This window comes from Anomaloglossus baeobatrachus, chromosome 1 (assembly GCF_048569485.1).
Source record: "Anomaloglossus baeobatrachus isolate aAnoBae1 chromosome 1, aAnoBae1.hap1, whole genome shotgun sequence".
NCBI classification, from domain to species: Eukaryota; Metazoa; Chordata; class Amphibia; order Anura; family Aromobatidae; genus Anomaloglossus; species Anomaloglossus baeobatrachus.
In genome coordinates, this window is record NC_134353.1 from 493867393 (window position 1) to 493885947 (window position 18555).

At 43.6% G+C, this 18555-nt stretch overlaps 1 protein-coding gene across 1 annotated transcript in view; it reads left to right on the forward strand.

The window, feature by feature from the left end:
- PCGF3 (polycomb group ring finger 3) overlaps positions 1-9727 on the forward strand; it is a 150505-nt gene extending 140778 nt beyond the window's left edge. Inside the window, exon 9 of the mRNA XM_075338604.1 lies at positions 6142-9727. Within this exon, the coding sequence (XP_075194719.1) occupies positions 6142-6189 (48 nt within the window). The 3' untranslated portion in view covers positions 6190-9727. The remainder of the gene's footprint in view (positions 1-6141) is intronic.
- Positions 9728-18555: the final 8828 nt, after the last annotated feature.

Below are 18555 nucleotides of genomic sequence, written 5' to 3' on the forward strand. Positions count from 1 at the left end.
AACGCTTCCTGCGTTTCGCCATCGGGGACGAACACCTTCAGTTCGTGGCACTGCCTTTCGGCCTGGCGACAGCCCCACGGGTCTTCACCAAGGTCATGGCATCCGTTGTGGCGGTCCTGCACTCTCAGGGCCACTCGGTGATCCCTTACTTAGACGATCTCCTAGTCAGGGCACCCTCCCGGGTGGCGTGTCAACACAGCCTGACCGTCGCTCTGCCGACTCTCCAGCAGTTCGGGTGGCTCATCAACTTCCCAAAGTCCAAGTTGACACCGACCCAATCACTGACTTACCTCGGGATGGAGTTTCATACTCACTCAGCGGTAGTCAAGCTACCGCTGGACAAACCGCTTTCGCTGCAGACAGGGGTGCAATCTCTTCTTCGGGGTCAGTCACACCCCTTGAGGCGCCTCATGCACTTCCTGGGGAAGATGGTGGCAGCAATGGAGGCAGTGCCCTTCGCGCAGTTGCATCTGCGCCCACTCCAATGGGACATTCTCCGCAAATGGGACAGGAGGTCGACGTCCCTCGACAGGAATGTCTCTCTTTCCCTTGCAGCCAAAATCTCTCTTCAGTGGTGGCTTCTTCCCACTTCTCTATCGCAGGGAAAATCCTTCCTGCCCCCATCCTGGGCTGTGGTCACGACGGACGCGAGCCTGTCAGGGTGGGGAGCGGTTTTTCTCCACCACAGGGCTCAGGGAACCTGGACTCCGATAGAGTCTTCTCTTCAGATCAATGTTCTGGAGATAAGGGCAGTGTATCTAGCCCTAAAGGCGTTCCATCGGTGGCTGGAGGGCAGGCAGATCCGCATACAGTCGGACAACGCCACGGCGGTCGCGTACATCAACCACCAGGGAGGCACGCGCAGCCGTCAAGCCTTCCAGGAAGTCCGGCGGATTCTGCTGTGGGCGGAAGCCACAGCCTCCACCATCTCCGCAGTTCACATCCCGGGCGTAGAAAACTGGGAAGCAGATTTTCTCAGTCGTCAGGGCATGGATGCGGGGGAATGGTCTCTTCACCCAGACGTGTTTTGAGAGATCTGTCGCCGCTGGGGAACGCCGGACGTCGATCTCATGGCGTCACGGCACAACAACAAGGTCCCGGCCTTCATGACACGGTCTCAAGATCACAGAGCTCTGGCGGCGGACGCGTTAGTTCAGGATTGGTCGCAGTTTCGACTCCCTTATGTGTTTCCTCCTCTGGCAATGTTGCCCAGAGTGTTACGCAAGATCAGATCCGACTGTCGTCGCGCCATTCTCGTCGCTCCAGATTGGCCGAGGCGGTCGTGGTACCCGGATCTGTGGCATCTCACGGTGGGTCAGCCGTGGGCGCTTCCAGACCGCACAGACCTGCTGTCACAAGGGCCGTTTTTCCATCTGAATTCTGCGGCCCTCAACCTGACTGTGTGGCCATTGAGTCCTGGCTCCTAGCGTCGTCGGGTTTATCTCAGGATGTCATTGCCACTCTGAGACAGGCCAGGAAACCAACGTCCGCCAAGATCTATTACAGGTCGTGGCGGATCTTCTTGTCCTGGTGCTCTGATAAGGGTTTTACTCCCTGGCCTTTTGCCTTACCCATTTTTCTTTCATTCCTTCAATCCGGAATGGACAAGGGTTTGTCACTCGGCTCTCTCAAGGGACAAGTATCGGCGCTCTCAGTATTTTTTCAAAAGCGCCTGGCAAGGCTTCCGCAGGTCCGCACGTTCCTGCAGGGAGTTTGCCACATAGTTCCACCCTACAAGCGTCCGCTGGAACCCTGGGACCTTAACAGGGTGTTAATGGCTCTTCAAAAACCACCTTTTGAGCCGCTGAGGGATGTCTCTTTATCACGTCGTTCGCAGAAGGTGGCATTTCTTGTGGCAATTACCTCACTCCGAAGAGTGTCGGAGCTTGCAGCGCTGTCATGCAAATCCCCTTTCCTGGTTTTTCACCAGGATAAGGTGGTTCTGCGTCCTGTCCCGGAGTTTCTCCCTAAGGTGGTATCTCCTTTTCATCTCAATCAGGATATCTCCTTACTGTCCTTTTGCCCTCATCCAGTTCACCAGTGTGAAAAGGATTTGCATTCATTAGATCTAGTGAGAGCACTCCGGCTCTACGTGTCTCGCACGGCGCCCCTGCGCCGTTCAGATGCGCTCTTTGTCCTGGTCGCTGGCCAGCGTAAGGGTTCGCAGGCTTCCAAGTCAACTTTGGCTCGGTGGATCAAGGAACCGATTCTTGAAGCCTACCGTTCTTCGGGGCTTCCTCTTCCTTCGGGGCTGAAAGCCCATTCTACCAGAGCCGTGGGTGCGTCCTGGGCATTGCGACACCGGGCTACGGCTCAGCAGGTGTGTCAGGCAGCTACCTGGTCTAGTCTGCACACCTTCACAAAACACTATCAAGTGCTTACCTATGCTTCGGCAGATGCCAGTCTAGGTAGGCGAGTCCTTCAGGCGGCGGTTGCCCACCTGTAGGAAGGGGTCGTTTTCGGCTCTCTTTTATTGAGGTATTCTTTTACCCACCCAGGGACTGCTTTTGGACGTCCCAATTGTCTGGGTCTCCCAATGGAGCGACAAAGAAGAAGGGAATTTTGTTTACTTACCGTAAATTCCTTTTCTTCTAGCTCCTATTGGGAGACCCAGGACCCGCCCCTGTTCCCTTCGGGCTGTTTATTCTTTTGTGTACACATGTTGTTCATGTTGAATTGTTCTTTTGGTTATGGTTTCAGTTCTCCGAACATCCTTCGGATTGAATTTACCCCAGACCAATTTATAAGTTTCCTCCTTCCTGCTTTTGCACCAAAACTGAGGAGCCCGTGATCCACGGGAGGGTGTATAGGCAGAGGGGAGGGGTTACACTTTTTCAGTGTAATACTTTGTGTGGCCTCCGGAGGCAGAAGCTATACACCCAATTGTCTGGGTCTCCCAATAGGAGCTAGAAGAAAAGGAATTTACGGTAAGTAAACAAAATTCCCTTCTTTTTTTTTTTTTTTAAATTGCGAAAAGTTTATTCAGAGGGTCATTTATTATTCAACCCCTCAAACCACCAGAATTCTGTTTGGTTCCCCTAAAGTATTAAGAAGTATTTCAGGCAGGCACAAAGAACAATGAGCTTCACATGTTTGGATTAATTATCTCTTTTTCCTGCCTTTTCTGACTAATTAAGACCATCCCCAAACTTGTGAACAGCACTCATACTTGGTCAACATGGGAAAGACAAAGGAGCATTCCTAGGCCATCAGAGACAAGATCGTAGAGGGTCACAAGGCTGGCAAGGGGTACAAAACCCTTTCCAAGGAGTTGGGCCTACTTGTCTCCACTGTTGGGAGCATCATCCGGAAGTGGAAGGCTTATGGAACTACTGTTAGCCTTCCACGGCCTGGACAGCCTTTGAAAGTTACCACCCGTGCCGAGGCCAGGCTTGTCCGAAGAGTCAAGGCTAACAAGGAAGGAGCTCCGGGAAGATCTCATGGCAGTGGGGACATTGGTTTCAGTCAATACCATAAGTAACGTACTCCACCGCAATGGTCTCCGTTGCAGATGAGCCCGTAAGGTACCTTTTACTTTCAAAGCGTCATGTCAAGGCTCGTCTACAGTTTGCTCATGATCACTTGGAGGAGTCTGAGACAGACTGGTTCAAGGTTCTCTGGTCTGATGAGACCAAGATCGAGATCTTTGATGTCAACCACACACGTGACGTTTGGAGACTGGATGGCACTGCATACGACCCCAAGAATACCATCCCTACAGTCAAGCATGGTGGTGGCAGCATCATTCTGTGGGGCTGTTTCTCAGCCAAGGGGCCTGGCCATCTGGTCCGCATCCATGGGAAGATCGATAGCACGGCCTACCTGGAGATTTTGGCCAAGAACCTCCGCTCCTCCATCAAGGATCTTAAGATGGGTCGTCATTTCATCTTCCAACAAGACAACGACCCAAAGCACACAGCCAAGAAAACCAAGGCCTGGTTCAAGAAAGAAAAAATCAAGGTGTTGCCGTGGCCTAGTCAGTCTCCTGACCTTAACCCAATTGAAAACTTGTGGAAGGAGCTGAAGATTAAAGTCCACATGAGACACCCAAAGAACCTAGATAACTTGGAGAAGATCTGCATGGAGGAGTGGGCCAAGATAACTCCAGAGACCTGTGCCGGCCTGATCAGGTCTTATAAAAGACGATTATTAGCTGTAATTGCAAACAAGGGTTATTCCACAAAATATTAAACCTAGGGGTTGAATAATAATTGACCCACACTTTTATGTTGAAAATTTATTAAAATTTAACTGAGCAACATAACTTGTTGGTTTGTAAGATTTATGCATCTGTTAATAAATCCTGCTCTTGTTTGAAGTTTGCAGGCTCTAACTTATTTGCATCTTATCAAACCTGCTAAATCTGCAGGGGGTTGAATACTACTTGTAGGCACTGTACTGACGAAAAGTTTGGACACACCCTCTCATTCAGAGTTTTCTTTATTTTCATGACAATTGTAGATTCACATTGAAGACATCAAAACTATGAATGAAAACATGTGGAATGAAATACTTAAAGTGTGAAACAACTGAAAATATGTCTTATATTCTAGGTTCTTCAAAATAGCCACCTTTCTCTTTGATTACGGCTTTGCACACTCTTGACATTCTCTTGATGAGCTTCAAGAGGTAGTCACCGGAAATGGTCTTCCAACAGTCTTGAAGGAGTTCCCAGAACTGCTTAGCACTTGTTGGCCCTTTTGCTTTCACTCTGCGGTCCAGCTCACCCCAAACCATCTCGATTGGGTTCATGTCTGGTGATAGTGGAGGCCAGGTCATCTGGCGTAGCATCCCATCACTCTCCTTCTTAGTCAAATAGCCCTTACACAGCCTGGAGGTGTGTTTGGGGTCATTGTCCTGTTGAAAAATAAATGATGGTCCAACTAAACACAAACTGGATGGAATAGCACGCCGCTGCAAGATGCTGTGGTAGGCATGCTGGTTCAGTATGCCTTCAATTTTAAATAAATCCCAACAGTGTCAGCAGAAAAGCACCCCCACACCATTACACCTCTTCCTCCATGCCTCACGGTGGGAACCAGGCATGTAGAGCCCATCCTTTCACCTTTTCTTCAAAGACATGGTGATTGGATCCAAAGATCTCAAATTTGGACTCATCAGACCAAAGCTCAGATTTCCACTGGTCTAATGTGCATTCCTTGTGTTCTTTAGCCCAAACAAGTCTCTTCTGCTTGTTGCCTGTCCTTAGCAGTGGTTTCCTAGCAGCTACTTTACCATGAAGGCCTGCTTCACAAAGTCTCCTCTTAACAGTTGTTCTAGAGATGAGAAGGTGTGTCCAAACTTTTGGTCTGTACCGTGTGTGTGTGTGTGTGTGTGTGTGTGTGTATATGTATGTATGTATGTATGTATGTGTATATATATAATATATATATATATATATATATATATATCAACGTGGAAAGGTCCAGCAGGAATGGAGACTTCAGGTATTGTATTTAAAATCCAAAATTTATTGCAAATGGATTAAAAAAGTTTCCAGAGTTCAACAGCAAGGTGCAGACATCACGCTGAACAGACTACGCGTTTCGGCGGAGACAATTTTACCGCCTTCTTCACGGTCTCAAGCTTAAGACCGTGAAGAAGGCGGCATATTGTCTCTGCCGAAACGTGTAGTCTGTTCAGCGTGATGTCTGCACCTTGCTATTGAACTCTGGAAACTTTTTTAATCCATTTGCAATAAATTTTGGATTTTAGATACAATACCTGAAGTCTCCATTCCTGCTGGACCTTTCCACGTTGTTTTTCTACATTGTTGAATTTGTTCCCAGTCCTGGTCCGTGCAACACAGAGAGAGCAGGTATATATTATCCAGAGTTCGGAGGACAGCTGGTCCACCTTGCATGTTGATATTGAGATATATATAGAAACATAAATAAATTTTATTTTAACACCTCACATTCATAACTAGGGCTCGCGAGTAATTCTGTCGTTCATAAGTCGAGGACTACCTTTACTTGAATGCTTTAAGATACACAATTATATTATAGTTCTATTATATAAATGTAGAATTTCTAACCAGGTGTTTTTGAATTTTTTTTGTTTTATTTTTGTAACTAAAAGTTACAGTTTAGGCTTTTTCTGGTGTTTACAATCTAAAACTAGACATTTTGTTTATTGCAGAAATCACCACTACTTCTACATTACAGACCGAAAATGGACTTGCTGTGAAAGAACTTAATTGTCCAGTCTGGACAAGGTTTTTGCAGAGACTATCATGGGCACCACCACAGTGCACCACAAGACTCATAACATGTGACCTGTACCAGCGGATTCAAGCCAGAAGATTGTAGCGCAACCACAGGAGAATCTCTTCACTTCAAAATGTTTCTCTTACGCAACACAATTACCAGAATTCTGGACAGGAAAAATATTTATACTTTTTGTACAAAAAGAGATAATTTTTCACAACTCAAGACACTACCAGCATGGCGTTTACAAATACTGAACACTTTTCATAGATAATTCATGTCTTTGCTGCAGACTACATCCAGGTTTGTTTTTGAGATGTATTGATCGTCGTATATATTAAGAAATATATATCTATATATATAAATATATATAACAGATAAAAAGATTGACACCAAATTACCTTAGGTTACTTTTTAATTGTGAAAAGATTTTATAAATCATTTACAATTAAAACCCTCTATTAAGTTTACTTTGTAGATACTTTAAAGAAATGTAATGTTTAGGCTGGTAGCCCAGTGCAGACATTTGAGCCAACATATTTGTAAAACCAATCCGGGGTTGTGATTGTGCTGTTTCCAGAATTTCTTGTTTGGTGGAAAATATCACTTGCAAAGATTAGTGATTGGATTATGCATATTAACTGGTGCTTATATTTGTGATTTGTTGCCACAGTGCACTTTTGGCCTTTTGCTGCAATATTATTAGAAGTCCCTCTTCTTGCGCCATATGGTTGTACACCCGTTACTGCTTATCACATTAGTACAGGCCTGTTTTGGTCTCCGTATCATTCGAGATCACAATGATCAATTCCGATTTGCGATCTTGGTGCTAACCTTTGTCTTTAGCTAGTAATATTGACACGGTACAGTACATTTAGTCAGCGACTAACACAAGGAAACTGACTGATGTGCCTTGCTGGTGTTTCATGGTTCTACTTTTAGTAGAAAGTTTAAAGTGAGCCATGTGAATTAAAAGAATGTATTAAATGAAAACTGAATGCATATATTCAAGAAACAATTCACATATTTTGCTACTATCTATTGGATCACTTGAATTTGATATGGTGCTACAAAGAACCCTCTGTTGCTGAAATTCATGATATAGCTGTATAGGCCAGCAGCTCCCAACCGGCTGCACTGCCTGCTTATCGGAGATTAGCGTGAATAATCCCTGACCGTGTTCACAAGTAGACGTGATGGAACCCAACACTGTATAGCTATGTGCGTGTTAACCTAACAACCTCAGCAGTGAAATACCATGCTTTCTTGATTTTGTCAATTACCATGTCACAAAGTCTACTACCCCCTCTCCATCCGCCATTGTCTGGTCCCTTTTTTTTTTTTTTTTAATAAGTCGAAAGCAAAAATAAAATGGGCTAGTTTTGCACTGATCGAGCCAACTTTCTGCAGATGGGACACATGAAGGAGATATATTGGATAATGGAAGCCTCTGTGAGGTATATTGTACTGTTGCTCCTGGAACTTCAAAGTAAATGTTACACTTAGGAATGGGCGAAGAAGCACTCTTTTGTCAGATTCTATTTGATACACCTGTGCTATTCTCACAAGCCACACTTGGCCTATAGGGTCTGGAACGTTTTTTTTGAAGGTGGGGGAATTATTGTTTATCAGTGAAATTGGTTTGAAAACCTCTTTTTGCTGCGTTGTGTCTGCAAAAATAATATTTATGTCTTCGCTGTATCCTGCAACAGTGAGACGAAAGGTAGCCAGGTATACATACGTTTTTGTTTAATATAGTTCATATGGAAAATAGTAAATTCTGACAGAATATATGAAAAATTTAATAAGGATTGGTGGGGTTGAAAACAAAATAACTTTATAAAATTATTTATTCTATTTTAAGCTTTCTATATTATTTTACCATTGAAAAAGTTTAAGTGGCCAGCTTTATTTACGGGCATATAAAATTGTGAAATGTTTAACAAGCTTCATTTTTTTATTTTTTATTTTTTTTGCATCATACAATAATAGTGAGTAAAAGCATCGGGAATGCAAATGTGCAATAGACTTGCAAAATGCCTAGTTTTAAGTAAATGTTTGTCTTCAGCGCTATGAAAATTAAGGATTTCTGGATTTCTTTCCTGTTCCTCCTTTTGATGTAAAGGGAGTCCATCACCCCCAAAATGCATTTTAAATGGGCTTTACAGTGTTGATGGGGACTTGGCCCCTATAACAACCATACTAGCAATGTACTTTATACTGGTAGGGTGCCTGAGAAAATAACTTACAATTTGTATGCAAATGATGGGGCAACGTTGCACGGCCAAGAGAATGGTACATCATTATGCCCATTTGCATATTAAGGGCCTTCCCCAGCTTCTGATTGACATGCGCACACACACCCTGGCAGCATCCAGACAGTGCTCGCTCAGGGAAGCGAGCATTATGAATCAGAAACTGGGAAAGGCCCCCAAAATGCAAATGAGGAGGCATAACGGTGTATCATACTTTTGGCCATGCCAAGGGTGCGTCGTTGCTCCATCATGGGCATATTGGGGGCCCTCTGCAGCTTTTGATTGACATGCACACACACACACACACCACCAGCATCCAGACGGTGCTCGCTCTGGGAAGTGAGCATTATTAATCAAAAGCTGGGAAAGACCCCCAAAATGCAAATGAGGAGGCATAACTGTGTACCATACTTTTGGCCATGTCAAGGGTGCATTGTTACCCCATTATGCATATATTGGGGGCTTTTCCCAGCTTCTGATTGACATACAAACACTTGCCGGCAGTATCCTGACAGTGCTTGCTCTGGAAAGCGAGCATTGTGACTCAGAAACTGTGAAAGGCCCTCAAAATGCAAATAAGGAGGCATAACAGTGTACCATACTCTTGACTCTGCCAAGAGTACACTGTTGCCGCATCATGTGCATATTGTGGACCTTCCTCAACTTCTGATTGATATGCAAACATGCCGGCAGCATTCAGACAGTGCTTGCTCTGGAAAGCGAGCATTGTGAATCAGAAGCTGGGAAAGGCCCTCAAAATGCAAGTGAGAAGGCCTAACTGTGTACCGTGCTCTTGGCCATGCCAAGGGTATACCACTGTTCCATCAAATACATATTGGGGGCTTTCCCCAGCTTCTGATTAACATGCAAACGCACGCCAGCAGCATCCAGACAGTGCTCGCTCTGGGAAGCGAGCATTGTGAATGAGAAGCTGAAAAAGACCCTCAAAATGCAAGTGAGAAGACATAACTGTGTAGCATACTCTTAGCCATGCCAAGGATGCGCCATCGCCCCATCATTTGCATACAAATTGAGAGTAATTTTCTCAAGCACTGTACCAGTAATGGGTACAGTGCTAGTGTCGTCTTTATAAGGGCTAAGTTTCCTACAACACTTTGCAGCCCATTTTAATATGCATTTTAGGGATGATGGACTCCCTTTTAAAAGGGTTGCCAGGGACTAGTTTATTGGATAGATCATCAATAGCTGATTTTTTTCTCTCCAGCCCTTATCTGATGTAAGCAACGTGCAGGGTGGAACAGAACGGCTCCATACATTGTTTGGGGGCTGCTGCCGAGTGCTGCCGTTTATTTTCCATTCATTTGAATGAAAGAGAACCTGCAACACTTGGCAGCAGCCACTAAACAATGTATGGAGCGGTTATGTTCTGCCCCGCACATTGCTTACATCAGATTGTTACTGGAGATATCAGATGATCAGTGGTGTGTTGTCGGAACCCAACTGATCTCATAGTAATGACCTATCGCATGGATAGGTCACCATTTTTTAGTCCCAGACAGCTCCTTTAAGCAATAGTAAAGAGAAAAGATGTTCTTCGGTTTGTTTTGTTTTGTTTTGTTTTTTTGTCCCTCAAGAAAATGTATTTAAAGAGGGTCCCTCCTGATCTGTCTGTTTTAGTGGATACTTGTATATTGAAATAACAATGCTGGAGTGTATCTTCATAGAATCTGGCATTCTGAAGTTACTCTCTCTTCTTTTTCTTATTGACAAAAGGATTGGGATCTACTTTTTCTCAATTCATTTATACAATTCCAGGAAGAATAACCCTATAATAATGGCATTCAACAGAGTTTAGAGAAAATATGCTCCAGAATGGTTATTACATGTATTTACTGAAACAGATACATCGGGTCTGCTTTAAGATGTGTTGTTTTCTTAGATTTATTTTATTTTTACTTATTTAGCATACACAGTAAAATAGTGTTAAATTATTTCAGATCTTTTTGTTTTATAAAGACTACTACGATATCATGTTATTACGTAATATGGTGCTATTGAAAAGACTATATCCCGTGTTTCCTTTATATTGCATTAAACCTTTTTTGTGTAATTTCTAAGGTTCATTCCCTTACAGTATTATTACAGACCTCATTCAGATGAATGAGAATGGGCTTTGTAATACACCTCATGTGTGCATGAATAATGTCTGACTGTTAAGTAGAGACATGTTTTTGTCTCCCTGAAGGCGAAAATTAGATCAGGTACACTTTTCAGGTTTCAGCTAATGTACATGGCCCTCAAATATAATGGCATACTTGAGGTTTTTGTGATGGCTGTATTATTAGATTTTTTTTTTTTTTTTTTCGTTGTACGTATAGTATCTGAGGGGTTATATTTCTACCCAATTTAGAACCACTTGGGTAGGTTCATTGTGAATTTTCAATTTCTGTCCACTACGTATGTTTCGGTGTCATTGACACTACACTGAAGACATCACCGAGTAATTCCAGTATTAAAAGTGTATTAAAAAAGAAAAATTCTATTGCTTTCAATAAAATGTAAAAGCCTGAGGAAGTTCATGTACTTAAAGTTAAAACAAAAAGTTAATTTGATGCAAATGTTTTTTTTTTCCTAAAAGTTTACATTTTTTTTTTTTTTTTTTAGTTTTTGTTATTGTGTTTAAAGTTGTATCAAATATAGAGGTTTTGTCCATAATGCCTTTTGGTAAGGCAATATTGCTTAATGTTTTGATTTCCTACAGTGAAGCTTGTATTCTGTGTTTTGCCAATTAATATTATATGCTTGTAATAAAAGCTAATACAAAAACTATAAAAAGGCTAAATATATTTATTTTCATGTTTCGTTTTTTTTGTGGAGTTTTAGCAACTTTTGAATAACATTCTTCAGGAAAAAAAAAATTACAAATTGTTACAGAGCAGGTACGGCTGTGTTCACACCAAATTTCAGGGCTGACTTATAAAAGGTGATCTTACGTACGCCAGATTTGATGAAGACTGGAAAGAAAAATTCTCCATTAAAGAATTTGGCACATTTTATTAGTGGTAAATTTAGGTTGATATGAGATGCATTTCTTTATGAAAATATACAGAAATCTGACAAATTTAGAAAAATGTGAAATCTTGGAACTTTAAATTCTTATGCCCTTAATAAGCTAAATACCACAGAAAATAACATTTTACCATGTGTTTACTTTACCATCAGTTTTATTACTTTTTTTGTCACAATGTTAGAACAGTTAGGCTATCTGCCCACGGGAGTTTGTACCTGCAGATATATCCGCAGGTATCCCAAGGCTGCTCACCGGAATTCGCAGCTATTTTTAGGTGCGGGATTCCAGCGAAATAGCTGCAGTAAACCTGCGGGCATTCGTGCGGCTTACCTGCGGATGTCCCGGCCTCTATCTCCATAGTGGAGGGCCGGGATTTCCGCAGGTAATTCCGCAGAAATAATTGACATGCAATTACGTGTGGCTGCGGGACATCCGTAGCATATTCCACTGCCGCACGTATTCGCAGCAAGGACACAGCACTCTCCATGTCCCATAGGATAACATGGGGAGTGTCTGTGCATGCTGAAACCTGCGGAATTATCTGGAAAATCTGCGGATTTTCCATTGTATAAATCCGCAGGTTTAATCTCCCGTGGGCACATAGCCTTAAAAGTTCAGCTACACTTTTTACATTCTTTTTAACTTACAAAACTATTTTGAGGACCAGGGCTGTGGAGTCTGAGTCATGGAGTCGGAGTCAGAGCTCATTTTGGTGGAGTCGGTATAAAATGCACCGACTCCGACTCCTAAAATTATATAATAAATTGGGGACAGTAGTGCAATGCATACACACACACAAGATATATATGTAATCTACTTTATATTACATAGTGTATTACATATTTACAATTTATTACAGTGTGTTCTAAAGTTGTATTCCAATAAATATATTTTATGTTCTCTCCAAATATCTTGATTATTGTATCATAAAAATTATTAAATGTCTGATGTTCACATACACATGTTCATGTATTACAATAAATTTTTCACCTAACTAAGCAATATATGTAGGAGTCGGAGTCTGTGCAAGAGAAATTGAGGAGTCGGAGTCGAAGGTTTGGTTTACCGACTCCGCAGCCCTGTTGAGGACCACTATGTGTTGAGGCCTATATGTCAGAAAACCTGCAAATGAGAACGCTTTTTCTACATTGCACCCCTTTAAAGTATTTGAAATCTCATTTAGAAAGTCTATTAAGACAAGTGCTCCATGGGAATTTGCACAAATTTCCATGGAAAAAAATAGAAGATAATAAAACCCATAAAATTCTGTTTCAGCACATGGCAGAGCTCGGAAGGTAAGCAGCACCATGTTAGCGTGGAGACTTTGCTGGTATAGTTTGTGAGGGCCATATCACGTTGGCAGAGCCCCTGAGGTGCCAGAACAGCATAGGTCAGACTGAATTCAAAGTGACTCCATCTGCCTCGTTACAGTAAATGGTTCTGTTTGCTTGTTTTTTTCTTAATCACGTTTTTGAGACATCTCAGTGCCCACGCTGTGTAGTTTTGACGCGTATTTTCAGAAATCTGCATGTCCATTGTGAAGCCAGCAAAGTCTATGAGAATTCAGAAGAACTGTGCCCACGTTGCTTATTTTTCCCTTGCGTATTTGGTGCACATTTGGTGCAGAAAAAAAGAAATCTGCACCAAATACGCAAGGGAAAAACACTCAACGTGGGCACAGCAATTCTGAATTCTCATAGACTTTGCTGTCTTCACAATGGACATGCAGATTTTGCTGCAGATTTCTGAAAATCTGCGTCAAAATCCGCATCAAAATACTCAGCGTGGGCACAGGGCATGGAAACTCTGATGGAAGTGCTGAGCATAGAGTGAAGGGTAAATTTAAACTAAACCCTATTGCAATCTTTTGGAGCCAAAATGAACAAATCAAGAGCAGTTTAGGAATTGATATATTTTTTTTTTTTTCCTACACACTGTTCACTGTCTGGTATAAATGAAAAGACAAATTTTTTCTTCAGGTATGTATGATTATAGAAATGTCAGATTTATACAAGTTGTTTTTGCTATAATCACTCACTAAAACTGATGTTTGGGTTGTGGGTTTTTTTTTTTTTTTTAAATGAAAAAAGTTTGCTTTGTCATATTTTGAGCTATAATTTTCTTATCCTACCAACCAGAGTCATGTAAGGGCTTGTTTTGTTTTTTTTTTTCAAGATCAGTTAAAGTTTTTATTGAGTTGCTTACATTTTTTTTTTTATAGCTTTCTATTCTGTATTTTGGAGTCAGAATTCCGGAACAAGCATTCTTACGAATAGCACATTTGAGGATTCTAAAGGCTAGAGGTAAAAGCCATTTTGGTTATGTGACAGCAATTCAGTCACACAATCAAAAACATTAATACAACTTGCAGTCACACAACTACAAGGTGACCATAAAATAACAGAGTGAAGCCATGTGCAGACTGATCCAGTGGACAGAATTGGCTGAAAATTGGTATGTATGCTATTCAAGGCATGGGGAAACGGAAGGCATCTTAAAACTTTTTTTTTTATACCAAAAATCCCCACCAGGTGAAAAAGTGGCGCTGTACAGTGAGCGTGCCTTGCAACTCAGTCTGCAAGATGCCTGTCTCTTTGCCGGATCATGCGCTGTTAGTGTGGTTGTTTTATGAGAACAAGAGGAACCTCAAGACCCACCTCTTCCAACAAGCCTACAACCTACAATAGCCCTCAGCCCAGTAGACCACTGCGCAACCAGCTCTGTCCTCACCTATTGTACCATCACCCATTCCCTGTAGACTGTGAGCCCTCGCGGGCAGGGTCCTCTCTCCTCCTATACCAGTCTGTCTTGTACTGTTAATGATTGTTGTACGTATACCCTCTTTCACTTGTAAAGCGCCATGGAATAAATGGCGCTATAATAATAAATAATAATAATAATAATAATAATAATGAGAATGTCAGGAATGGTACAGCTGCACTGAGAGCCTTTCGTTGTTTGAAAGACCTTCACACACGTAGCGGTCCAATGGCTGTCAATTCGCAGAGACAGATGATGACACGTTTTGAGGCAACAGGGTTACTGAGTGATCAACCAGGGTGCGGGTGACAACCGGTAAGCAGAGAGGTTGTGGAGGACATTGCCACTGCCATCGTGAACAGGGCACGAACAACCCTGCCAGGAACTAATTGCCGGTAAAAATGTGGTCACAAAACGTGCGGCTTGTGCAAATATATGACCAAGGTTAAAAGCTTTACATCATTCTCCAATAACAGAAAATTTAATATTAACGCCATGATGAACTGTGGGACGAGCAATGTGATCTATTTAATCTCATGCATTACATGTAAATCACAATATATTGGGAGTACGACACGAACACTTAGAAAAAGGGTGTCAGAACACATATATAATGCCAAGAATACCACCAGGGGCCTTTCAGGAGCGTCTCAACAGCTCTTAAATGTGCGTGCAGGCAACACTGACAGTTTGAGAGTAAATGCAGTAGAAAGAGTATATCTACCTAAAAGGGGCGGTGAAGTGAAGGACATTCTACACCGTAGAGAAATAACATAGATCTTTATGATGGAGACAAGGGTTCCTTTAGGAATTAACATAAAATCTATTATTTGCTTATTAATATATTAATATATTTTCTGAAAATGACATGGTAAAATTATACCTCCAATGTGCCGATGCAATGCTTAGTAATGAAGTAATATTTGCACACACTGTCCCTCCTCCTTTTCTGATCTCCTGTCCGGATCTGTATTTTTTAACTGGTCTTTCATTTTGTATGTGCTAGAGAAGGAGTAAGAGCAACTATGCTCAAAACGCATACTCTGTAAATGTTTCGATGACCTAATGATGGACTTTTTAAGGATTTAGAAATAAACTATGATTTTTATATATATTTATTCCCTGGATCCTGTGCTGGATCTACTCTCTGGATCATATGAACCCAATATTGGTCAATTTAGACTTGAACTTGAGTGCTGTACTAAAGGATTGGGGGCAGCAAAATGGGGGTAAGAGCAGGACAATTGCCATGCAAACAAATGTGGATAGGGAAATAACTTAAATTGGTTTTGTCACCATAGCAATCATGGTTATATAGGAAGTAAATTATTACAATTTTTAAGAGTGCCACCAAAGAGACTGATTTTTACAGTTCCACCACAGAGCAACCTTCCTCAAAAAAGCCTCTACAGAGCCTGTATTACCAGATCACTCACACAGTCAAGATTGGCAGAGTTCCCCTACACCGCAACAATTTTTTTTTAAAAAAAAAGGCCCCTACAAAGCCAAAATTTCAACTTTAATATAGTACGCTACAGCTGCTGCCGTTAAAATGCTCATAGGTGGATTTGGCATCAAGCTGAAGGTTCTCCAGCTAGCCTCCTAAAGTTAGTCATAGCCACTTTGCCTTTAAGTGCCATACTGATGCGCTTAAAGTGATTTTTATTAAAACTACACTAAGTAACTCAGTAAATGAAACACCACTGAAATCAGGGTCTCTGCTCCTACATTATGGTGCTCTCAGATTAGGTGGCAAAAACCTGGTGACAGATTCCCTTTAAGAGGGGAGCCAGTGGAAGCCAAAGGAAAGGAACTTGAACTAAATTTGGATGACCCATCATTCAGTATGTGGAGACGTGTGGACACAGTCTTCCACTAACACTGCCTCCTGGTAATACGGAGCGTATCAGATGGTGCTGCTGGATGTTGTGGCGTGTTGAGGACCGTCCTGCCACTTGCGTGCATCAGAGGAAGGTGTTTCATTTTGACCTGTTTGCAGGCACAGATCGACCACATCCTCTCCCTGCAGCAGCTCCACCCCCACACCTTGAAATAGCATGACCACATCCCCTATTTGATGCGGTCCACATTCTTTGCACCCCAAAAAGTGCAGAGTATTACATGGCCTCTATACAGAGGAAGCGTGTCCATCAGATTATTACAGACTTTTCACAGTTCCCTCACAGAATCAAAATTTCAGCTCCAATACCTTACACTATAGCTGTTGCAGTAAAAAATAAAATGGTTATTGGAATTTGGATAAAGCTGGCAGTCCAGCTCAATCTTGGAAAAGTTCCCCCATAGAGCAAGAATTTTCAAAAAAGTCCTTACAAAGCCTGTTTTCAGTGTCCACCCAGACAGACAAGATTGGCAGAATTCCCTCACAGAGCAACAATTTTTTTCAAAATGGTCCATACAGAGGCTGTTTTCACAGTTGACTCACATAACACCAAGAAGCCCTTTAACCCCATAGCGACGGCCTAACGTCTCAAGACGTCGGAAAAACAGGGTACTTATTCTGTTCCGACGTCTTGAGACGTCAGGCCGGAAAAAGGTTGTAGCGCCCCCCAGTGACGAAAAATCTCGGGGGTTTCAGCTACCGGGGGTAGCTGAGACCCCCAAGATTATGAATCGGGGTGTTTTTTTTGTTCCCCGATAATGTGATCGCCGGTATACACCGTATACCGGCGACAACATTAAAAAAAAAAAAAATGGCAAATACTACTAATTTCTTTCTCATCTGACATGATCAAACATGTCAGATGATAAAGAAATATAAGCCCCTAGTGCCCCCAAAGCCCCCGGTACCGGAGAAAATCACCCCCCACCCCCCACCCCCCCCGGACATCCAAAATGGCGCCGACGCGCGGCGAAAACTCCCGCCGCCGCCGGCTCTGCATTCATTTCCCTCCGATCTGAAATGATCAAACATTTCAGATCGGAGGGAAATGTCCTCCCCCTGATCCCTGCTCCGGTCCACCCGAGATCTCTGGTTCCCCGGAGCCCCCTCCGGTTCTCCAGACCTTGCAAGATGGCGCCGGCGCGCTGAAAGCTGCTGCTGCTGCCGCCGCATTCATTTCCCTCCGATCTGAAATGATCAAACATTTCAGATCGGAGGGAAATGTCCCCCTCCTGACCTCTCCTCCGGTACACCGGAGCTCTTTGGTCCCTGGAGCCCCCTCCAGTTCTTCAGAGCCCCCCTCCGGAGCGTGCAAGATGGCGCCGACGCGCGCTGAAAACTGCCGCCGCCGGCTCTGCATTCATTTCCCTCCGATCTGAAATGATCAAACATTTCAGATCGGAGGGAAATGTCCTCCCCCTGACCCCTCCTCCGGTCCACCGGAGCCCTCTGGTCACCGGAGCCCCCTCCGGGTCTCCAGAGCCACCCCCCCCTCCCCCGCATTCATTCTGCTCTTTCTGCCGCATGTGACACGTCACATGCGGCAGAAAGGTGTCCCCAGGTCCCCCCAGGTCCCACTAGATCACCCCCCCCAGCCCCCCAGCCCCCGAGCCCCCGAGCCCCCGGTCATACGTTACCTGTCTGGTGATCCGTCCCGCGATCTCTTGAATGCTGACGGCGCATGCGCAGACAGCGGCTGTCAGCTGGATTCCTCCCCCGGTCCACAGTGGAGCAGCCTGTGCATCAGCGACGTCAGTCTTGCAGGGACGCTGACGTCACTGATGCACAGGCTGCTCCACTGTGGACCGGGGGAGAGTGAGTGCAGTAATCAGCAGTCTCTCCATGTGAGGAGTGTGGTCCTCACATGGAGAGACTGCTGTTCCAGAAAATGGGGGGTACGTTCTGTGAGCGTGCCCCTCATATTCTGGAATGAGGTTACTGCAGGTCACTCTGCCCTAAGTTGGACCGGGGCAGTGTGAGTGCAGTATTCTCAGATTACTGCACCCACACTGCTCATGGAGAGCTTGCTCTTCCAGAAAATGGGGGATACGTTCCCTGAACGTGCCCCCCATATTCTAGAAGATCCAGAGTCGGCGTGGGACCTCACGGATTACAGCGGATTACAGCGACCGTAATTTCTTTATTTTCAATAAATTGGGGAAAGAGGAATGTTTCGGGGAGTTTTTTTTTCAAATAAATTTTTTTTTGTCTTTTTTTTTTTTGTCTGTCTATTACTTGACTGGGTTAGTGATGTCGGGTATCTGTTTAGATGCCGTGACATCACTAACCCCAGGGCTTGATGCCAGGTGACATTACAGCTGGTATCAACCCCATATATTACCCCGTCTGCCACCGCACCAGGGCGCGGGATGAGCTGGGGCGAAGCACCAGGATTGGCGC